The 24,371-nt window shown below is 44.5% G+C and overlaps 1 protein-coding gene across 2 annotated transcripts in view; it reads right to left on the bottom strand.

The window, feature by feature from the left end:
• WDR90 (WD repeat domain 90) overlaps positions 1-24,371 on the bottom strand; it is a 1,426,420-nt gene that overhangs the window by 1,169,258 nt on the left and 232,791 nt on the right. The window contains exons 14-17 of one of the 2 annotated variants that reach the window (XM_085628141.1): positions 13,171-13,228; positions 12,584-12,702; positions 11,881-12,042; positions 5,014-5,159 (exon numbers count right to left, since the gene is read on the bottom strand). In XM_085628141.1, the coding sequence (XP_085484267.1) occupies positions 5,014-5,159; positions 11,881-12,042; positions 12,584-12,702; positions 13,171-13,228 (485 nt within the window). The remainder of the gene's footprint in view (positions 1-5,013; positions 5,160-11,880; positions 12,043-12,583; positions 12,703-13,170; positions 13,229-24,371) is intronic. The other variant, XM_085628142.1, reaches the window with a different exon arrangement.

Raw genomic sequence — 24,371 nt, 5'->3', positions numbered from 1 at the left:
TTGCAGCAGCCTGAGTGTCAGTGACAACCTCCATAAAAGAAGCTTTCTCTCCTTCCGGCAGCTTAGGGGCTAACAATTTCATAGAGTCCATCAAGGCGTGAACGTAGCGCCCCAGCAAACAAGTGGCATTGGTCGATTTAAGCGCCATGCTTCCTGAAGAAAAGACCTTTCTGGCTGCTTGATCAGTCTTTTTAGAATCCCTATCCGTTGGAGTCTGAGGGAAAGCGCCTGAAGCATGCTTCGAGCATGAAGCCTGCATCACAAGGCTTTCTGGAGAGGGATGGGAAGAAAGAAAACTTGGATCCCCAGGGGCCACCCTATATCTCCTTGCCACCTGTCTGGAGACTCCAGGCGAAGAGAGTGGCCTACGCCAAACGTCCATAACAGGCTCCAAGACAGCCTCATTAAAAGGCAACAAGGGTTCAACATTTGAAGTAGGTGAATGTAGGACTTCAATAAGGAGGTTTGGCTTATACTCAGCAGAGGGTAACTGCAAGTCCAGCAACTCTGCGGCCTTCTTAATAACTAAATGATAGGGGGCCAGTTCTTGTGGCGGTGAAGATCTAGTAGATGAATGCTCCCCCTCCGGAGTAGTATCAAGACCACTAGCATCTTGAATGCCTTCAAAGCCGTCAGAAGATGCATCCACCTCACCTTCTTCCACTTCCTCCTTATAACGCTCCTCTTCCAAGACTCTCTAGGCCTCTCTCCTTGAACGGATCCGAGGAACCGGTGTCGGCGGCGCCGTATGCGGAGTCGGTGGAACCGAACGTGGAGTCGACGGCTTCGAAATCGGCGGCGCCGGGGTCAGCGGCGCCGGACGTGGAGCCGAGGGAGTCGGCAACGGCGTCGAGGAGGGCTCCGAAGAAGGGCGATCCAAACGAAGCCGAGATGGATCACCAGGCGGCGCCGGAAACTGCCACGAAGGAGTCATCGGCAAAAAGGGCATAAATGGGGCCTGAGCATAATGCTGCGGCACTCCCAAGGTGTATGCCATAGGACCCATGGGACCAGATGGTGCGCCGGATGGGAAGGCAGCCCGTTTAAAAATCCCATACATCGCATTAAGGAAATGCGTCGAATCCGCACCCGGAGTCGGGAACTGCGGATACGGGATTGATCCTGAATCCGGTCGCGGAGTACCTGGAACCGGAGCCGAAGTTTCCTCAACAGGCGCCACAGGATCAGCCGGCTCCGGAGAAAGCTCTTTCTCTTGTTCCTGTTCGACGTCAGAAGCAGAAGACTCCACCGGCGCCGGAGACTGCGCCTGGGATCGCGCCGGAGTCCGCTTCGGCGAAGATGACCTCTCTGGAGACTTCCTAGGAGATGGAGAAAAAGATACAACATCCTTACTTCGACGTCGAGGCGACGGCAATCTCAAAGTCCTACTTTTCGAAGACCGGCGCCGAGAGCTATGCTTTCTTTTCTTGTGATGCTTCTTCGACTTCGAAGAGTATGAAGTCGACGAGTCCAACCTCGATTTCTCATTCTTTCTACCTCTCCTTTCCTTCTTCGCCTTGGCCATGAAGAGTTTCGCCACTCTCTCCTTCAAGGCCTTGGGGTTCATTCTTCTGCAACTGGAACAGTCCTCCACGTCGTGGTCTGAAGAAAGGCACCACAAACAATGGGGGTCAGTCATTGACATGTGGGCCCCACATTCCCTACAAGGTTTGAAACCAGATTTCCTTGTCGAAGACATGGTGAATCCAGAAACAATAACCACTACAAGACTACAAAGTAGCAGGAGAGTGCTGGAAAACCGTTACGCGTCGACGGCGCGGAAAAAAGGGAACTGACGTCATCACGCCGAGCGGAGCCGAGGTATTATGCCGTCCACGTCGGCGCAGAGAGCTGGGGAAAAAAGTTCAGTGGAATGCTGGCGCAGGGGATATTCACAAGGTGAGGAATCCACTGGCAGATGTATCCATCAGAATGCGGCAGCCGATTCGTCCTTGAAATTCCGGCTAGGACTAGCATGAGACCTCATCTGTGTTCTCTGCACTGGCTTCCTGTAGCCGACCGGGTCAAATTTAAATCCTTGGTCATGGCCCATCACGCTCTTCATGGGCGTGGTCCCATCTAGCTGCAAAAACGCTTTGCCTTTTACACTCCAGTGCGTTGTTTGCGTTCCCTGTCCCAGCGCCTTGCTCAGGTTCCCCGCTTTAAAATGTCAACGGCTTGAAGGCTGCTCTGTAGCTCTGGAAATCTGCTGTTGCCTGATCATTCAGGATCCGTTGATTTTCAAAAAGAATCTGAAAACATATTTCTTTGCATACATTTCTGATGGTTGCCCTCTAGGTTCCGCGCCGGGACACTTTCGAGTATCTGTGAGCGATATAAATTAAATTAACATAACATAACAGTATACCTAACTGCTTCAAAAGTAGTATGTGAAAAGGTAAACTTCCTAACTGGAAGATACAACACCTGCAAATGTCCTCTTGAGCATAAATCCCATTATCAGAGGATTGAAACAATAGCACCTGCACCTGAAGAAACAGCAACCAGGTGTAATTAAAGAGGGACATGTCAATGCCCTAACCAGTTAGGCCCTTTGAGGAAATAAACATCATTTATACATCCCTAGTATAGAGTCAAAACTAAAGAACATATAACAGAAAAAGAGCAAATAAGACTCTGTATCACGACTCCTATCACAAAAGCGTCTGAATGCTGAATCAGCCTGAGCCCCAAAAGATGGCCGTCGTCAAAGGGCATTTCAACTAAAGTCGCCTGCATCACCTCTGAAAAACCTGAAGTTCTTAACCATGCACAATGCTGGAGCACCACCAAAGATGCCATGGTCCGGCTTACTGAATCAGTAGTATCCATGCCACATCTTATCAGCTTAGCCGCTTGTTGGTCATCTCTAATCAAGTTTTCAACATCAGAACGGAGGCTAGCCGAAAGCGATGGCAACATAGTCTGCAAGGTATCAGGTATCCTACAGAGCGTGGGAAAAACGGCCGAGAACACAAGACGTGTTGGAAGACCTTAATGCAGAACTTGCAGAAGCAAAGATGTATTTGCCACATGCTTCTTGACTCCTAGACTCTCTACTCTGCAGTCTTAGGTGAAGAATCCATAGCTTGAGAGGCTACAGCTGCATGAACTACCAGGCTACGCATATGTAGGATGCCTGTGAAAACAAACTGTGTCTCCTGTACAAGTAGGTGCCTACGAGATATGTAGCCCGGTCCACTGAGACCCCTAAATCAGGCTTGGATCAAGTTCCTAATAATATGTTGAACAGGGCCTCACAGTTTGGAAGAACAAGCTCTTCACCTGTCTGACACTGGTAAAGGACGTCAATTAGAAGGTCGGCAAACTACTCCAATGAAGGTAGTGACAACTCCAACACTGCCGCCACTCTCTTCAACATATCCGTAAAAGAGGAACTTACCTCAGTATCAAGGCTAGGTGGGAAAAGACGCCCCGAGGCTTGAGAGGACTCCACCCCACTAGCCTCACCACAAGCAGATATACAACCCTCTTCCACCTGGAATGGAATAATCTCAGATATGGGCTGAAAAAGCCCAGTCCTCTCTGCATCACCCGTTACAAGGTGATCCTCAGAAGTCTCACCCTGAGGAGGAAGTGAAAATACCACATTCCCCCCCGAGTTTGCTACACTGACTCCACACCCAATGCTGGTCGACGTTCAGAGGGTGACCCTTCCACGTCGAAAGGAGGAGAGACTTTGATTGGTGCTGCCGACATCGATATCCGAGTCAGATGATCAATAACGAAAGCCGAAATGGAGTTCATGATGGACTGTGCACCGGTTCTGTAGCAGAGTCGGCCGATGCCAACCAGCGCTGACCCAAAGACTCAAATGGCCCAACCAAAACCGAGGTCAACCCCACCGGTGTGGCTCCACTCACCTCCTTGGGGCCCGCAGGAGCTCAATTGGAAGGTGGAGGACCAAAGATGAATTGTAGAGAGTTATAATACTCCCTCATCTGAGCCATTGATGCCCGACTCCCGGAAAGACAGGGAGAAGCGAGGCGGAGTCGCAACCAGCCTCCTCAACTGCCAAGAGGGATGAGTCCTGGGAATCGGAGTATCCACGCAGCAAAATTGTGGGGTTCTTTGACTTCAAACGCCTGCACTTACCTTTGGACATCTCTGAAGTACTACACCCTGGAGAACGGCTCCAGCTCCTGGAACGTCCACGTGAACAGAGGTGAAGACCGACCTTGCGAACCGAATTCCACATGAGAAGAAGACCAGGCAGCAAGGTCTCAGATGACCACAACAGATGTGCCGCCAACAACTTCTTATGGCAATCATTGAGTGCCTTCGGCTTCAGTCTCTTGTCATGGTGTTCTCCCAAGCACCACATACATACAGAATGCGGGTCTGTAACCGACATCTGTGGACTACAGGACCCACAAGGCTTAAAGAAAGACTACATTGGAGAAAGGCACACTGTTCCCACTGAAAGAAAACTGTCAAAATAGGCCAGAAAAAACAGCCTGAGAAACTGCTTCTTCTCTCCGGATCCGCATTGCAGTGCGGGAAAAAAAGAAACTGACGTCCGCGTTCCCGAGGGGACTTGTATGACTTGACTGACATCATAACCGGAGTCAATGTCATCGCAAAATTGTAAGGCGTCGTCACCCGGCGCGCAGATGGACTGCTGAAAAATTTCTGGTTCCAGTCTGTCGCCTGGGAAGAATTCAAAAGTTAAGGAATCTGCAGCTAGATGTCTCTAACAGATGCGCACTCTAAATCTGATGCTGCCTAGTCTGTTTCCAAACAGATGGGTGTCTGGGAATTCTTCCTTAAAGAATGCAAGTTCACAACTGAAATATTTACCTAATCCTATAACATATGTAAAATAACCAGCTTGGCCTCAACATATCATGCTTGAACTCCCAAACATTTGTGGCAGTAGGACAATCACACAAGTGTTTACAAGTGTCCAGTTTTCAGTCAATTCCATTTTTTAATATGAAACACCTTTTTCCTGCCCACAACCTTCATTCTTCCACTGGGCCAACCACTCACTTGTTCTATGCCTACCAGAGAGGAAGGTCTGTTTCTCCCGCCAATGTGAGTGGGAATGCTCAGATGTCAGGACACGCCGGGCATTCCGGATGGCCACATTTTTGTAGTCAATTTCCAATATATGACCACTCCTGCTGCAAACGAAGCTGAGAAAGAAGATGAAACAATATGGTAAAGGTACACTCGACAAATTGGGTATTGTGAACACAGCAGCTCTTTCTAGGAAAGCGTGTAAAAGGAACAGTTTCGAAGTTAAGGTAATTCTCCATAAAAATTCATTCTTTGGCCAGGTCACCTCTAGGAATGAAGATAGCATATTTCATTTATATAATTCTTAACCAGTCTCTGGAGGCTTTACTTAAGGGGTATGAAGGGAGCACTCTCATAACAGCTCAATCCCTTATCCTTTTTTAAAGAGATCACTTCAAGGGGTGATGGGAATCTAGTCTTCCTAACTATGGATCACTAGAGTAAGTGAAAGGGATTTCATTATTCTTTGGTACTCATCATCATCATCATTAAGTCTTTATTTCGATTAAAATAATCATAAAAGACAGCACAAACAGTATTAAGTCAAAATGCTTACGATAATAACACAGAGCCGTAAATAGCAATCATAAGAAATATCGCTAAAAACATTAATTAGTACTACAAATTGTATCATGTAAAAAGGCTCAAGAGTACAAAAACCACAATAAAACCATAGAAATACATCGATAAAATGTGTGAGACCAAATAATTCAACACCACTGTAAGTTCCTTAACAGGGCCACACTAAAATAACTTTACGTAAGAGTAGTTATAACTAGACTTGAGCGTCTCTTAGTTTTTTGGAACGGATAAGCCAAGCCCATTTCAAATATTTCGCCATAGCAATAACTATTAGTGGATGTCTGTAGAATCCTTAGCGCCTCCGTGGCAGATCTAGTACCTAGGTTCATACAGATAGGTTTCAACCATTTAGTCCTGGGTAACTTATAGGCCGGACACGCAAAGAGAACATGAGATATGGATCCCGTCTGGGCCAGGCAAACAGGACAGTGATCTGGCCCATGCAGAAGCCATTTACTTGTAAAGGTGTTGATCGGAAGAGAGCCAACCCTAAACTGGTGGTATAGTTTCCTATCCATTGGTTTTAGGATGACATCCCAGTAAGGTTCAAGCACAAACTCCTGTTTGTGCGTCAAAAAGTCCCTCGACAGGGTGGGCCCAATAGTAGAGGAACAATAATTACTCTTAATCATGTCCCAATAGGCAGTCTTAAACTCCCTTTTTGTTGGGAACGGGTTTTGTTCAGGGTGCTCCCATAGACCACTCATCCCGATCCCACACAGGGTGTTTTTTACATTCTGTAGCCATTTGATCTTGCCCAAACAACCAACCCCCCTGAAATCCAGAAGAGATTTGGCATATTGGGAAAGCCCAGGAGTGACCAGAATGCTACTGGTCTATATCGGGCTAAATCCTCAATACGCAAACAACCCAAATCCATAAAGAGGGGCAACAGTGGTGAAGATTGCGGAAGGCTCGTGATAGCCCTGACAAATTTATTCTGGGCTCGTACTAAGATGGAGATGTTCTCATAACCCCATAATTCGGCACCATATAGGATTGAAGTGGTGACCTTGGTGGTATATATTTTAAGAACAGGGGCTATGGGCTTGGTAAATGAGCGGCTATGTTCTTTCACAAGAGCTCCTGCCAGCTGTGCGTGTTTTAAAGCTAGCAAATCAATGTGAGGTTTCCAGTTAAGCTTCCTGCCTAAGGTAATCCTCAGGTACGCAAACGCATTTGTCTGTTCTAAAAGGGCATTGTTCATGTACACACTGCTTTTAATGATCTTGTGTTTGTGAAAAACCATGAACTTTGTCTTGTCCACATTTACCACCAGCCCATGATCTTGACAGAACACCTCAAACCTAGATAAAGCAGCCTGCAGCCCCTTCTGTGTCTTAGATACGATCAAGGTGTCGTCTGCGAACATGAGCAGTGGTATCCTCAGCCCCGCCAAACTCGGGGCATCAGTATGACATGTGGAGTAATAGTGGACCACCCTGTTAATAAACAGGGAAAACAGTGTGGGCGCCAGGACACATCCCAGGCGCACCCCCTTTAGGACAGGAAATTTATCGGTGATCTCACCCTTTGAGCCCCACCTAACCTGTGCATAGTTCGATGTGTGCAATTTGAATAACATGGCTAATAGCTCCTGTGGCATCCCTGCGTCCGAGAGGATGCTCCACATTTTATTACGAGGGACCAAGTGGAATGCAGACTTAAGGTCGATAAAAGCTGCATAAAGAGATCCTCCCCCTATGTTAACTACTTTCCAGTAAATCATAACAAATCTAAAGACTTGGTCGATGGTGCTAGTAAAGGGGCGAAAGCCGGCCTGCAGTGGTGATAAAATCTCATACACCTCAATCCACACCTGGATTCTACTGAGGACCAACCTGGCAATTAGTTTCTGCATTGAATCAATAAGGCTGATAGGCCTGTAATTGCCAGGTAGCGATCGATCGCCCTTTTTAAAAATCGGAATAATGACTGCTCCAGACCATGTATCAGGGATAGGTGCACCACTAGCTATGGCGTTGGCTAAAAAAGTGATGTAGGTGACCCAATTCTCCTTGTCATGCTGAAACAAGTCCGCTGGTATACAATCCGGACCTGCTATCCTTCCTTTCGGTATCAGTGGGAGAACCTTCTCTACCTCAGAGCTGTCAAACGATAAAATGGTAGAGGTGAAACCAAATTGGGGGTGAGTCGAGACATTATTTGAATTAGAAAATTGTGCTTCAAAGTACGCAACCCCTGCTTCTGGTGCTACATGGTTAACTGGTATGTGTGGTGTTCCATTGCTTCCCCACTTAACTAGCTGCCAGAATTTGACCATATCCCTATCATTACTAGCTTCATACAAGTCAAGCCAATGTTTGTCGTCCCATTCCTTCTTTGCTGTTGATTTGGTTGCTTTATACCTGGCCCTGGCCGATCTAACCGCGCATATATTTTTGGATGTAAGGGCATTTGTTAGTACCCGGTATGCCACTCTAAATGACTTATTGTACCAAAAGGCCTTTTTTGCACCTGGCTTTTTCTTCATTGAAATAGGCTTGATAAAAAAGGGTTTTAAACTAAAGAAGAGTTCACTATGGACATATGGGACAATGCGGTTAATGTCCTCCTGGGTAGAACAGTTATTGAGAATAGCAACCGAATGAGCAACCATAGATTTCATCTGCTCCAGGTCCCCTTCTCTTTCAACGAGCCTTGCCCATCTGACTCTCCTATCATTATTCAAAACTACTACTTCCAATTGGGTGTGGGCAACATCCTTATTGTCTAGTGGGCTCAGAGCCTTGAGTGATAATATCAATGGGTCATGATCACTTTCGGTCCATACAACAACCAACATGTCTTGTAAGTGGACCCAGAATTCCACATTGAGAAGGATATAATCTATCCTGCTGCTTCTCACACCATTATTAAAAGTATGCGCACCCTTCCGATCCGACTCCGTCCTCCCATTTGCAGCCCTCACTCCTTTCTCCAGGCACAGCCCCTTGAGCTGTAATGCTGCTTCTGTCCATTTATTAATTGGGCTAAGGTCTAGGGGGTAATATTCCATTGTAAGTCCTCATCAGAATTTAAATTGCCATCATCTTGATCAAGGGGTTCGAAAGAGCAGTTAAAGTCGCCCGCTATGATCATGTTGCAACCTTCTCTCCTGCTGTCCAAGAGTCTATCAAGGAGGGCAACTGTCTCTGAGCACCTCCCACCCGCATCCCTTTTGCATAGATGTTAATTAACTAGATATCCCATACACGACCCATTCGTAAACGAAGAGCCATAATGTCAAGGCTATCGGTATAGCTCGTTTGCTTTCTCACCCAGCAAGTGAGCCCACCGGATGGTCTTCCCTTTCGTCCCCCTTGTGCTGGCTTAGAAAAATTTAAGAACCCGGGATGGTAGACTTGTTCCAAAGCCCAAGTCTCTTGAAATACCCATATATCGTGCTGTTCAATAAAAGTACACCAATCACTGGATTCAGTTTTAGATAAAAGCCCTGCGATGTTCCAAGAACCCACTGTAATGCTGGGCTTATAGAGCCCTGGAGGTTCACTCGAGAGAGGCGTTTGAACTGTAGGTCCACAAGCGGTACTTGATGCCACAGTACCGGGGGGGCGTTCGATAAGGAGCTTCCATCCTCGGATACACTGGCTGGACCTGCCCACTTGCTCTCCCAATGCATTTGGTCTTCCCCTAGATAGCCCGCATAATTACCAGCTGCAGCCCTCGATACGTTTATAGTCGTTGTTTTGATCAGTTCAACAGGGTCACTAGTAAAAAAGACTTGTTCTAAATCCCCATGCCCCCCGATAAGGCTTGTTGTAATTGATGCAGGGCCACCAATGCTATCAAGTCAATCAATACTTTCTAATGATGAAAGGGCGTCAAATCGGTTGCTCACGGAGACAGAGTAATTGGAATGCCCTAATGAATGGAATATCCCTCTCCCATTGGCACTACTAGTATTTGTTGTGGGTCGGTAGAAAAATCCCAGTGGTAGTAGTGAGATAATATCCCTTGCATCATGGTTCCTTGCCCTCGACAATATATACTGAACCATGCTAGGTGTCCTAAAACTCAAAACCACACAGTCCCCCCGAAAAGTTTTATCGGACTTCCCCGCCCACGGTACCCTTCGCACGATTTTAAATTCAGTGAAAAGTTCAGTGGTAATCCCTGTTCTAGAGCTTAACAGGTGTAGTGCCTTATTTCGCAGGGTTGACCAGTGCTCCTGCGTCTGTGTTGCAAGCTCAGGGACATTACCCAAAACAACTGTATACGGTGTAGCTTCTGGCGGTAGGTGGAGAGATGTCGGGAGATATTGCTCGTCTGCTGAGGATTGTTGAAGTGGATGTATTCTACCAGCTCTCTGGGCCTGTTGGGCACCCTGGGTGACGTGTCCACCACTAGTTGGTGGATTTAGCTGACTATTACCCACCACTGCGTTAGAATAACTAGGTGGTATATTATCTGACCCCTTACTTTGCAAACCCCCTAACCTCCGGTTTAATGGAATACCCCCGCCGCCTAATTGTACATTAGAATTAATCGATGGGCTCATATGGTGGCCCTGTTCTATTTTAGTGAGCCTATCTTCAATTGAAGCAAGTTTCTGCATCAGGGGGTCAATTAAAATGGAGATTTTCTGCAGTAACTCTGTGGTAAAATCATCCTTACTGCGGCTAGCTGGCTCAGGGACAATGTCCACAAGAAAGCGGTCGCTGGTGGTGAGCAAAGAAGATTGCGGACGCCCCCCACACCCCTTTGCAGAGACCTTCCTGCTTGAGCCCCCTGTTAAGTTGGGATGTGGTTTTGCTATGCCTCGGGCTTTCCTTTTCTTCATTGGAGGTTCCCCCTCCTCCCCCACAGCCCCCTGTTTAACCTGCTTAGCTTGCAGTCTAGTAGTAGCCGGTGAGGCTCTAGGAGGACCTTCCGGACTTGGGATCAGGTGAAGCAGTTAGGACGGATATAGGCTGCCAAGTTGGCCCAGGAAGAGCAGCTACGGGGAGATTTGGCTGCATTAATGGGGTAAGTGGGGCTGGATTACCTGAGCCTATAGATGTTAAAGGTTCTAACGATAACCTGCGCTCAGTTAGTTGTATCTCATGAATGAGCGCAGATTCGGCCCTGGATAGGAATGCGTCGAGGGTTCCCACGACTCCCCTCCCCTCTCCAGATTTACGTTTGCCCAATAAACTCGCCCCTACAGGTGGCATAGCGATTCACTAATGTTGCTAAACCAATCCCCCTACTAATGGACCCAAAGTTTAGAGGGATGGCCCAGCCCAGCCTCCTCTGTACTCTGACAGGCCCGCCCTTGGTCCGGGCTTCGTCCGGGCTGCGTCCCGCGCCACGGGTAGCGAGGCAGCGCTTTAAATGTTTGGTACTCAATACTGGGTCTCTAATGTATTACAAGTTAGTTTAGACCATACTCAATCCTGGACCTTTCTGATGGTGCTGGGAGTCCTCTGTAGAGAAGAGAGCTTGTTCTCTACCAGCCTCAAATGTTTACTCATTTGGAATTTTTGGGGTTCAATATCTATTACCATTTAATGTTTGGCATTGCTCCAGAGAGTACCTCTGAGTAACAGAGTGTTCAATATGTATGTACATCAATCTGTGGCCTCTGCAATTACCTTCAAGAACTCTAGGGAGTAGAGTGTTCTACAGCACTCAATCCTAAACATGTTTGCGATTCCCTTCTTCAATTAATATTAATTTAATACTAATGCAGCATTAATCACCGACTTTCAAAAGGATCTTTCCTACATGTTAGGAGATTTCAGACTCCAAGGCTGTTTTCTTTAAAGCTTCAGAGTAGAGGAATCCTTTCTAGCAGGGAAGTTCATATCACTCATTCCAAATTTCTTGGCCCCTCTGTTGAGGGTAGCTTCAAAGTTATCAATGACCACCACTTTGAAGGTTTTGTATGCTGCGGAGAGTAGCAAAATGGAGCTAGACCAGGGTTTCTCAAACTCTTTATTATTGTCCCATATTCCTTTAGTAATCCAAGGTCGATAATATACCCTTGTTTACTCCATTCTCAACATAGTTAAGTGGACCATGACATAAATGACTGACCTGGGTCAAGCAGGGCAGTCAATGACAACATCCTGCCACCCCATACAGGTCTGACTGACAAGTAACGGAAACTTTGCATTAGTCAGACTACACACTGCTAACGGACAGGACATACACAACCCATTGAAGATCAATGTACTGAGCTGACTGAGACCTTGTCATCTACAACTGTGTTAAATAAGCAACTGCTCATAACCTGGTTTTACTACTCACAGTGTGCGCTCTTCTGGCTCTTTTTCAGGTGTGTGGCCCTCTTCGAATGCTAGATCTGTGAACTCTAGATTGTGATACTCTCCTAAGTTTACTGGGCAGGAGCGAAGTGTGCCACTCCGCACTCTCCAGAGTCGGATGTTATCACGGCCGCAGGACACCATCCTGTGGGAAAAAAAGGTGCATACATATCCATCAGGTGTTAGCAAGTATAAAAACATGTGAATCATGAATAAAGCATTACTAAGGACAAAGGAAACACAGCAAAAACACAATAACACGTTAATAATACTTACACCCACCACATGCCCATCTATGAGCAGTGCCACTTCAATGGTAAAAGGTTTCTAGTGATGTGAGCTATAGGTTTGTAGTAGTATAAGCTACATCCCAAGACATCATTGTCAGTGTGAAACAATAGGACTCAGCAACTATCAGTGGTACTGTACTACAACAAGATGGTGTCTTTACATGGGTGTATTGCAAATCTAGTTTAGCAGCACCATCGGTGCAGTGTGAGCTCCAGCCCTTCCAGGGCTACAGCAGTAACTGCTTCCTTCAGCAGTGTTTGTCAGTGCTATATAACTTCAGCTATTTCAACTCCCAAACTGCACACCCGAAGTCCATTAGCAATAAAAACCATCAACATAATGAGTTCCTTCATATTAGTCCTAGACAAGCCCCAGGATGCACTCCGTCTTCATACCGGGTATCATCAAAGAAAGCAATTTTCATGGTATGGATGTCAACATCAGTGTGAGCTTTTGCTAATACCACAACGTCTCCACCACTGCTTGCCTGGGCTGTATTCCACACCACCACCATCTGCAGGGAGGAGAACAGCATAAAGAAGAATGATCAAATATCTTTCAAAGAGGCATTTTGACCCATATCCTCTGGGAAAGGAAGCATAGTACCAAAAGGCTCATGAAACCCAATACCATTTGGTACCATCGTGCACTCAGGTGCACACCCTCTGTCTAGTTCCATGATAAAAAGCAGTGCTGTATGGTGTTACTGGTAGCATATCTATAACACTCTGAGATTCACTCAGGTCTCCAATGGGTATTCCGTTTTTGGGGAAGGTTCCCTTTAATTGCAATCCATACAACTTTGCACATCTCTTATCAACCACCTAGAAAATTGGAATCTGGCATAAACGACTGACATAATGGAAAAAAGTACACTGCAGAAATTATACACGACACCAAATCTCCCATTCAGCAGCATTTTTTCTAAACAATGTGATCCTTACAAAACCAAAGTCACCAAATCATTACAGGGCTCACTCACAGTTTTCCCGTGGCCATCTTTACCCACACCGCAAAGCACTGCTCCACTGTGAGAGAAGCTGCAGAAAGAGAGAGATGAAGAAAATCTTGAGTTAAAGTCAATTTTGCAGTCAGATTTCTGCAGTGGGGCAATACTAAACAGCACACATGATTGATTTTTTGGGCCAAAGAAAGACTTGCCTACCTACAGTTTATGCTGCTGTTACCTTCATTCTACATTTCTGATCTAATAGGAATCTATTTCTTTTGACACTTCAGAAATGTACGAAAGAATCTGTGACAAATTTAGTTTATGTCTGTAGCACCAGCAAGAGAGCACAGTGATTTGAAAAAGAGAGTACACCTTTCAAGAATTTGTGTTTTACATATTAAGATTTTAGTTATCACCAAATCTAAACTTGTGTGGTAAGAACATGCAAATTTCACTCTGTCATTATTTATTCAACAACAACAACATAAATTAGCGAACAATTCAAAGCTTTGTATGAAAGAGAAAGCATGTCCATGCTGCTTCCATATCAGTTAAGAGAGACATTAGTATCAAAGGCTGCTGTGTGAACTTTGGAGGGAATCATGTTCTCCTGAACAAATTTACTAGCATTGAACACATTCTCAAAGTGGATACCATTCTCAAAGATATAATAACAATAAAAGAGGACTAGAGAAGCCTTAGCAAATTTGGTAAAATTCCGTAACACCCATCTAGGGATGTAATCTTTGAGCAAAAAAGCTTTACTTATTTGCAACTTCAACTGCCCAGCCTTGGTATCTTCATTACCCCTGGCTCAATGGTTCCTCATTCTCATGTTGGGAATCCGTGAAAGAAACATTAAAATAGCAGCCATGATTGCCAATGAGATGAAGTGTGTCCTACTAGGTCAAAAGGAAGCACAGCTCGATTTTTCACATATAGGGAACACCACAGAAAGTCATGACGGGAAGAAAGAGATGCAAGTTAACTCATGAAAGACTAGAGCAATTCGAAACCTCTGAAATAAATAGAGTGTGGATTCACTTATTAAGCTATGGTGTGTCATCTTTCATAATATCCAAAGTATATAAACTATTGATGTATTTTCCTGAACCTCCTTGTTCTGTCCAAACAGAACTCGGAGACCTCTCAATCAATCTATCAGGGTTCTTATAGAGCACAGCAAATCACCTGTTAGGGTCTCAAGGTGCTAAGGGGTGGGGGGTTCTGCAGTTCAGTCAAAGAGCCAGCTCGGTCGAAGCGCCAGATCTTGAGGTCCTTTCTTAATGGAGGCAGTGAAGGTGACTGCCGAGATGTAGAGGAAGAGTTTTTCAGGTCTTTGCGGCGAGGTAGAAGGATCTACCTCCGGCTGTGGTCTTGCGTATTCGTGGGATAGTGGTCAGGGCCAGTTTGACAGAGCGGAGGCATCTGGTGGGAGTGTAGAAAGAGACGGTAGTTGAGGTATGCAGGCCCGATGTTGTGGGCAGCCTTGTAGGTGTGCGTGAGGAGCTTGAAGGTGATTCTTTTGTTGATCGAGAGCCAGTGGAGGTTTCTCAGTTGATCGGTGATGTGGATGCGGCGGGGGATGTCCAGGATAAGTCTAGCGGCGGCATTCTGGATTCTTTGCAATTTCTTTTGGAGCTTCTGGGTGGTGCCGGCGTAGTCGTTGCAGTAGTCGAGTTTGCCACTGACAAGCACCTGGGTGACCGTTCTTCTGGACCTGGTGGGGATCCACTTAAATTTCTGTCGAAGCAGACTGAGCATTTGGAAGCAGGAGGATGAAATGGCATTGATTTGGTGGCTCATTGAGCGAGGAGTCAAAGATGATGCTGAGGTTACGTGCATGGTTGGTGGGTGGGGGGCTGTGAGCGCTGTTCATAGTTACTTCTTAGGAGAACTTGATTGTTTGCAGAAAAAGGAAGGTAAGGCACCTTGCTGTTTAAAAAGAACTGTGTATTTGTTCTCCTAACTACCTTGTCATTGTGGAACTTGAGGTATATCTCTCTCAGGAAGAGAGCAGCCTTGTACACCTCAGGCACTTCATTAGTGTAATGGCCAATAGAAGTGCTGCTTTCAAGAAGAAAAACTTTATGTTGACTTTTTGATTTAGCTCAAATAAGTGGGGGCCAAGTGACTTCTTTTAAAGTACTTTATTTAGGAATGAAGCACTAACAAAAAAGTTATACATTAACATAGTGGTAAATTACATTATTGATGGTTAAATGCTTACGTAGAGATGTGATGAAGGAAACTGATGATGAAAGGGACAATTCACATATGGTAGGCAGCGGATTGCTGGGCCTTCTGAAACAGAGGGTGGGCTGTAAGCTGTAAAGACACTGCTGGAGAAGTGGATACTGACTCGAGTCCGGTCTACCGCATAACTTGGCCAAGGAGACGCTGCGAATGCCCTCGGCGCAGCAGCATGTGATGGGACGCATGCGAGCCAAAATGAAGCAGGGACAGCTGCGGACCGGCGCGCTGGACTCTCCGACTCTGAGGGAAGACACTGAGGCGGAGCCCGCGTCTGCTACGTTGGCAGCTAAGATGGATTCCGTCCTTGCAGCAGTGGAGAGAATTGGGACTGCGCTGGAACACACCAGAGCGTCGCTGGAAACGCGGATCGATAAGGTCACTTCTGATTTTACACTCCTGCACGCGGATCACCGAAAGCTTGCAGACAAGGTGGTTGCTCAAGATCAAGTGCTCCGAGACCTTCAGCCAATCACCCATAGTCATGCAGCCGCGTTGCAAGATATGATGGACAGGATACATGCTTTAGAAGACGGGGCAGAGGATGCGGAAGGTCGCTCGCGCCGCAATAACATCAGAGTGGTGGGGCTACCGGAAGGGGAAGAAGGCAAGCCCCCTGAACAATACATAGAGAGCTGGCTGCGAGATCTACTCCCGACAGGGACACTGTCCAGCCACTTCGCAGTGGAGAGAGCCCATCGAGTACCAGCCCAAAAACCTCAGCCGGGATGCTAATGATATCCTTCTCAACAAGTACATGAAGGGTGACAGGTTTATGGCAGTTATGTTACTGAATAAACACAGAATGCAGAGATAAGGAGATAAGGAGCTGGGAAAGAGAAATTTGGACAGCAACAGATACTGCCTGTTAAAAACCAGGCTAAAGTATAAAAAGAGACTCTGACCTGAACAATGTCAGATTCTGATGCCAAGTCAAGTCAATTTTATTGTTTCCAGTTATTAAAAACTATTACAAAATACAATAAGATACATTCATTAAAATACTCTTATTTATACCGCTATAAAATCAAATTGTCCATAAATGTATTTATACATTTATCTATGTAGTGTTGGTTTAAAATCAACTTGTCCATAAGTTATTTGAACATTTATCTATATAATGTTAGTTTTGAATTTTTCGGACTCTTTTATCCCCCTCTGTTCCACTTGTTGTAGGAGGGATTGTACATGTCTCATATATTTAACCCCCCTACAGGCCAACATGGGAGATGTTCCATCTAACCATTGAATAACAGCTTGCCTGCATGTGCGAATATTCAGTTTGTTAAAGAGGTTTTTTAAAAATTGTCTCCTTATGTCCAATAATGCTGGGCAAGCGCATAGCAAGTGGGGTAGTGTTTCATTTTTATAGCCGCATAAGCGACAACAGGAATCCATATAGCTGCCTTTATAAGTTAATAACAAATCTTTTGAAAAATGTAAGCCCAACCGATATTCAATGTATCTCTGTTTTAATGTCACATTAAAATGACTTCTTAGATAAGACTGCGGCTTTATCCCAGAATATGAGTTTATTACTGTCCACCCATGTCGTCGCTTCGCGATTAATGATTGATCTTCCAAAAACGACATCCGTTTGACAGCATTGTTTATTATTTTATTAAAAGTCGGTCTATCTGGATTAGAGTCCCATAATGGTTGAATTTCAAGGACCTTCAAAGATTGAGCCAAATAATTTCCCCAACTGCCTTGCGTATCTTTACTCAGCTGGTTTCTTATTTCCTTCCAGCATAGACTATCCAATGTTCCTTCTTCGGATAGGCGTATTTTGTGACAAAATTTTACAAAAGTGCCCCTGCTACAGAACTTCTGGTTCAGAAGACCAAATTCTAAACGAACCTGGGCCGGTGAGGCTGATTTTGGGAGATTTAAAACTGCTTTATATGCCCTCATTTGAAGGTTATTTAACAGCCCCGCCTCTTTACCGCACCAGGTTACCAAAGCATATGACAAGGTTGGCAAAATCTGTGATTTCATCACGTTTAACTGGTGGGTATAATTTGGGCAACTCAACTTTTTTTGTAGTATCCGGTGTGCATAAATCAAAGAGTGTGTTTTTGCCTTTAGGTCAATTTTGAGTTCTTTGTTCGATGAACCTCTTTCTATTTTTAGACCTAGATATTTATATAGCAAACAAAGTCCTGCGCACGCAATCAGGATAACGCTACTGTTAGCATATAAAGCGAAATGAACAATATTCAGAGACTCTGGTTTCTTGAAAGGAAAACATCAACATCAATGACATTTTTTAGAGTGGTGTTCTTTATATATAACAAAGTCTGACCAATACATGGTGCAAGAACATTCAGCCGACACGTGTTTCGTCACACTGTGTGTAGCTATGACTCTTCAGGGCTGAGAAGGACATGGAAACAAAGAAAAATTCTTTAGAAGAAAATCATAAATATTAGAGCAAAAAAGAAACACAATGGTTCACATGGCCTAGTACTTGACAAGTACAAGTAAGTCACATAATCAAACGAAAACGATAAGAGCAATGTGCCTTTATGACAGGAGAGGAAAACCACCCTATGTGTTGGGGTGACTGTTCAGTAAAGGAGAAAGATCATGGACCATGCGAAGTGCTCGTGGATGAGGATGGTAACATCTGGTGTTGAGAAGATTGAAAACGTGGGGAAGGAAAAAGTCAACCTCGCATCACTGGGTAATGTGAGTCCAAACCCTAAAATAATATTAAGGTGAGACCTCATACTGTGGGCCCAATACTAATTAAACTGGAAAACGAAAAAGACCGGGAAAATAAGGTGGGGAGACAGAAAAGGAAAGGAATAATCCGTAGCGATCGTAATGTCTAATCATCAAATGTGAAAGAAAACAGGAAATATAAGGAAAAGATACATTCGCAAACTGTAAGTAGTGAGTTAATGAGCGATTGAACTCTGACACTGAGATACTTCAAGATCAAGTAGTATAGAAAAAATCCGTGAGATTTGTTAAGAACCCAAAGAACTGATACGGATGAATGTACATAGTCATAGCAAAAATGTAACAGGCATACAATCATGTGTCGAGAAACAGTAAGTGCAAGGTACGATTTTACAAGAAAAAGAATAAAGACATTTGATAATGAATGCAACAAGGCTTGAGACAAAAAACTCTTAAAGTTATGGAAAACAGGGGTTAAAAGGAGTCTACCCCGAAGGGGCAAATAGAGAATCAGTGAACCTGTGTTGTAGGAAGAAGAGCATCGGAAGGAAAATTCAGCATGCACGTACTGTGACAATATGGGAAAACCGCATGAAGGTAGAAAGAACAACAACAATCCCGTACCTGTAATAGTGTACGAGAACGCGGCTTCAGAGATTACTGTGCTGTATAAAAATAATACCGTATCCGAAGTGATCAGGTGAGCGGCGAGATGTTTCGACAGCTAGGGTGATCAGCTGGGCGCTCTAGGGTGGAAAAGGCAGAGTGAGCCTGTGTGCAGGTATGGGAACAATACGTGAGGCTGGCGGGAAAATCACTCTTACCAGATATATTGCGGATCACGGGTAGTGGATCCTCCGGTACGGGTGAAAGCTCTGGAGTGGGGAGAGGGGCAGAGTGAGCCGAGCGTACTGGGCAAAAAAAACATATAATAGAGGTTGGCGCTGGTGGAGTCTTACCCGATGCGTGAGTGAATCGCGGATAACGAGTTCCCGGTTTCCAAGGTGTTGGAACCCCGAGGTCTAAACACCGGAAGTTTAAGTAGGTCAGGTGCCCATGAGGGCAAAACAACTAGAACGCGCGATGCATGCAGCTGAATAATGAAAAGGAAGTGAGGGAGAGGTTGTATCGCGTTGTCATGGTGACGCGTGTTGGAAACGGCACACCGACGGCTGTGACGGCCATGCACGTAGACAGAAATAGATCATAAGAGGCAGTGTCAAAGAGTTCAAAGTAAACAGCATGTTAAAACATGACAGAAAATGATGTGCTGGCTTACTGAATATACAGTATACATATAAAAGAAAAACACTGTGAAATTCATGTGTGGTACTGTAGGACGAGAAGAGGGCATAGGGTAGACAGTCCAACATTCTGAATCTATATGTCACAAAAACAATCGGATATGGAGAATCAATGAAAGGAACAGAGATCTCTACTAAAGAGAAAAAGCATGACCAAACATACAATGAATTAATAAGAAAAATGAGTACATGTATGAGGAAGCAAGATAGTCAGTGCTACTTATACGAAAGGAAAATTGCATTCATGCACATGGAGAAACCTCAATGAAAATTTACAAGAAATCAGATTAGGTTCCTAGAAAGTACTGTAATTCGTGGTCGATATTGAGACCGTGTTTCACCGACTGAAGACGCATGATCCATGTCGCCTCTTGTCGTCTCAGTCTTAACTCACGGTTGCCACCTCGAGCATTGTTCCTGGCGATGTCTATTCCGAAGAATGAGAGTTTTTTTCGTGCGCCCTGTGTTTTGCATAATGCTATGTGTGACGCCATAGGGTATTTGGCATCCACATTATGCATGGCACGGACATGTTCACTGATGCGCTCCTTCAATGGTCTGATCGTGCTTCCCACGTATTGGAGATTGCAAGTACATTGTAGGATGTAGACTACAAAAGAGGAATTACAGTTGATATTGCAAGATATTTTGTATTTTCTGCCATTCCAGCTACTGAATTCCTTGGTGCCGTTCGCGGCCCATTTACAAGTACCACAACAGCCACACTTGAAGAAACCAATGGTATGGGGTTTAAGCCACATGGAGGATGCCGGTGTGGAGTGAGGGATCGTCGGACAAAGCCTGCTTCTTAGCGTTCTTCCTCTTCTGAATGTGATTTGTGGATGATTACTGATGTTCTCTTTGATGCTCGGGTCAGCTAGTAGAACGCCCCAGTGTTTGTTGAAACTTTTGCGTATGGTGGTACTGATGGCATTATATTCTGTGATGAGTCTGACGGGTTGTTTGTTGGTGGAACCACCAGTTTTTGTTTGTAGAGTTTTGTTTCTAGTGATGTTTTGGATTCGGGTGGCTGCTTTAGTGAGGGTCTGTGGTTTGTAACCCCGTTTCTCAAGTCTGTCCTTCATGTCCTTCAGACAGCTTGAAAATTCTGTATCTTCACTACAATTCCTCCTGGCTCTGGTGAATTCTCCAAAAGGAATTGTCTCTATTTGGTGGATGGGATGAGCACTGTTCGCATGCAGAATGGCGTTGCATGAGGTTTGTTTGCGATATAATTTACTTTGTAGGGAATTGTTCTTGACGTAAAGTTCCACATCCAAAAAGGAGATATTAGTCTTGCTTGATTCACATGTGAATTTCATGTCCATATGGTTGGAGTTGAGATAATCACAGAATAGATTGAGGTTATCCTGCGTGCCTGACCAGAGCAGAAGACAATCGTCGATGTATCTGCCCCAGTATATGATGTAGTCTGTCCATTGGGCTGCTTTCTTGCCCCACACCCATTCTGTTTCTAAGGCACCCATATACAGGTTGGCAAAGGATGGTGAGAATTTGGAACCCATTGCCACGCCCTTGATCTGTCTGTACCAATGTTGTTCATACATGAAGACGTTGTTTTGAAGTATGATTTCCATCATGCTGGTTATCATGTTAGTGTGTTGCCACAACGAGGCTGATCTGTGGTGAAGAGATTTAGACACCACCTCGAGTCCCAGATCAGGTTTGATGGATGTATACAGGGAGACGACGTCGAGAGTAGCTATAATCATGTTCGGTTGCCATTGTATGTCGTTCAGGATCCCTAGTATGTGCTTAGTATCTTGTATATAAGAAGGCAAGTTTCTGACCACTGGGCTGAGGAACAAGTCCACATACTGGGAAAGTCTTTCAGTTGGACCCCCTATGCCAGAAATTATCGGACGGCCAGGAGGAAAAGGGGCCTGCTTATGTACCTTGGGAAGTGTATATAGTACAGGATATGTGGGTTTGCTGGTAGTCATGTAGCATGTCTCGGCATCGTCAATAAGTCCCATCTCTTGCCAACTGCGGAGTTTGCTGTTTATGAGGCTAGTCAAAGGGCCAATCGGGTTGTTGTCTAGTAATTCATAGCAGGTGCTGTCTTGCAATTGGCTCATGATCTCGTTGTGGTAATCTCCGCGGTTCATCACAATGACGTTCCCGCCTTTGTCGGCTTCCCTGATGATGATGTTCGGTTCCGCGGACAAATTCTTGAGGGCTATTTTTTCGCCCTTGGTGAGATTTTCTTTGGTGTTACGGTTGCTCTTTCGTAAGTTATTTTCATACTTCTCAAGATCTTCTAGTACTAAGTTATGAAACGTGTCAATGGTGTTTCCTCCAGACAGAGTGGGCGTCCATCTTGATTTGTTCTTAAGGCCACTAGGGATGGTGCCAAATGGGTCGATGTCGAGGTCTTGTAGTAAAAGTTCCAGGCTTGGAGGTGGGTCATCTAATTCAGAGATAGACAGGAGTAGGTGGGTGTCATAGACCTCTTTGATGGTTTGAGGGTTGAGAGGGCCGGTGTCACGAGTAGGTTCAGTATGGTATGTGGGCATAGTTTGAAAATGTTTTTTGAGTTTGAGTCCTCTGATGAATTTAAACAAATCTATTTTGGATTTGCACATGTCTCCTACTTCGTACGGATTGAAACTGAGGCCTTTGCTGAGTAGAGAGATCATATTGTTGTTTAGTGTAAAGGAGGAAAGATTGACTACTTGTATTGCAGAGTTGTCGGTCACTGTTTGTCGTTGCCCGATCTCAGTTTTTTCTTGTATTGTTCGGTTTCCTCCCCTTTTCCCTCTGTGGGTTTTTTGTCCCCTGTGCCCTGTCTTTGTTGTGTTCTCGTCTCGCGTCTGATGGCTTGTACCTCGCGTAAAAAACTGGAACTGGTTGTCTGTGAGTTGGCTTGATCTGTATTTTCTGGATCACTTTCACTGGTGGCCTCTGTGTTGAGGGATGAAGTGCTCGAGGAGGTTGGAGATTTGTTGATATTTGTAGTTTTTGGTGCATTAAGGACTATGCGGTCGTATTTGCGAGCAAAGGTGAAGACCCGTCCCTCTTTGTAGTCAGCTTCATCCCTTTTAAGTTGTCTAGTTTTTCTTTCTTTTATGTCATTTTGATGTTTGGTCAATACTTCTTTCAGAATTGCATAGTTTTTTTCGGTTGCGTCTTTCAGGTTGAGTTCTGCAATTTCTTTTTCTAGATTTGTGATTTCTAGTTGTAGTTTATTCACTTTGCGCTCTGCATTTTCTATTAAGATGTGAATGAGTGTTTTGGAATTATTGGTTAGAGTCTCTTCCCATTTGCCCAACAAATCGTCATCCAGGTCATCAAAAGTAGGGGATATTTGTGAGCGTAATCCTCTTGGGACTCTGTTTAATCTCAGGTAATGTTTCAGTGTGGCGCTGTCCCACCATCTAGAATTTTCTGTCTTTTTTAGTTTTTCCAATTTAATGAACTTTTCTTTAAGTCCTTCTTTACGTTGTGGATCACTATTGCCTGCTGTACCGGTCAGTGGTGTACCTTTTGCTAAATTCTCAAAAAGATCTGCTGCCACCTTGTCTCTATCCATAACAAGGGAGATGGGCACGGTGCTTGAAATATAGAAAAGTATGAGTAAAGAGATTGGTGCTATGCGGCTGCCCTTCCTTATTTTGTCCAGAAAATATACAAAAATGGCAGGGTTGGATGGGAATGAAGGAAATGGCGCTCAAGCGTGTGCACTAAGGGTATCACTATCCGATAGTAAGTTTAGGTGCTGCCAGGTCAGGGATACCAACCCAAAGGATCCCTGCGATAAAGTGGGAGAACCCACTTAAATAAATAGCAAACAAAGTCCTGCGCACGCAATCAGGATAACGCTACTGTTAGCATATAAAGCGAAATGAACAATATTCAGAGACTCTGGTTTCTTGAAAGGAAAACATCAACATCAATGACATTTTTTAGAGTGGTGTTCTTTATATATAACAAAGTCTGACCAATACATGGTGCAAGAACATTCAGCCGACACGTGTTTCGTCACACTGTGTGTAGCTATGACTCTTCAGGGCTGAGAAGGACATGGAAACAAAGAAAAATTCTTTAGAAGAAAATCATAAATATTAGAGCAAAAAAGAAACACAATGGTTCACATGGCCTAGTACTTGACAAGTACAAGTAAGTCACATAATCAAACGAAAACGATAAGAGCAATGTGCCTTTATGACAGGAGAGGAAAACCACCCTATGTGTTGGGGTGACTGTTCAGTAAAGGAGAAAGATCATGGACCATGCGAAGTGCTCGTGGATGAGGATGGTAACATCTGGTGTTGAGAAGATTGAAAACGTGGGGAAGGAAAAAGTCAACCTCGCATCACTGGGTAATGTGAGTCCAAACCCTAAAATAATATTAAGGTGAGACCTCATGCTGTGGGCCCAATACTAATTAAACTGGAAAACGAAAAAGACCGGGAAAATAAGGTGGGGAGACAGAAAAGGAAAGGAATAATCCGTAGCGATCGTAATGTCTAATCATCAAATGTGAAAGAAAACAGGAAATATAAGGAAAAGATACATTCGCAAACTGTAAGTAGTGAGTTAATGAGCGATTGAACTCTGACACTGAGATACTTCAAGATCAAGTAGTATAGAAAAAATCCGTGAGATTTGTTAAGAACCCAAAGAACTGATACGGATGAATGTACATAGTCATAGCAAAAATGTAACAGGCATACAATCATGTGTCGAGAAACAGTAAGTGCAAGGTACGATTTTACAAGAAAAAGAATAAAGACATTTGATAATGAATGCAACAAGGCTTGAGACAAAAAACTCTTAAAGTTATGGAAAACAGGGGTTAAAAGGAGTCTACCCCGAAGGGGCAAATAGAGAATCAGTGAACCTGTGTTGTAGGAAGAAGAGCATCGGAAGGAAAATTCAGCATGCACGTACTGTGATGGTTCTTCCTTTATTTGTATTTTGTTTGCGAACCATTTAAATATCTGTTTTTTTGTATCAACTAAA

The sequence above is a fragment of the Triturus cristatus genome, chromosome 10, assembly GCF_964204655.1.
Source record: "Triturus cristatus chromosome 10, aTriCri1.1, whole genome shotgun sequence".
NCBI lineage: Eukaryota > Metazoa > Chordata > Amphibia > Caudata > Salamandridae > Triturus > Triturus cristatus.
This window is presented reverse-complemented; position numbering and strand designations above follow the sequence as displayed.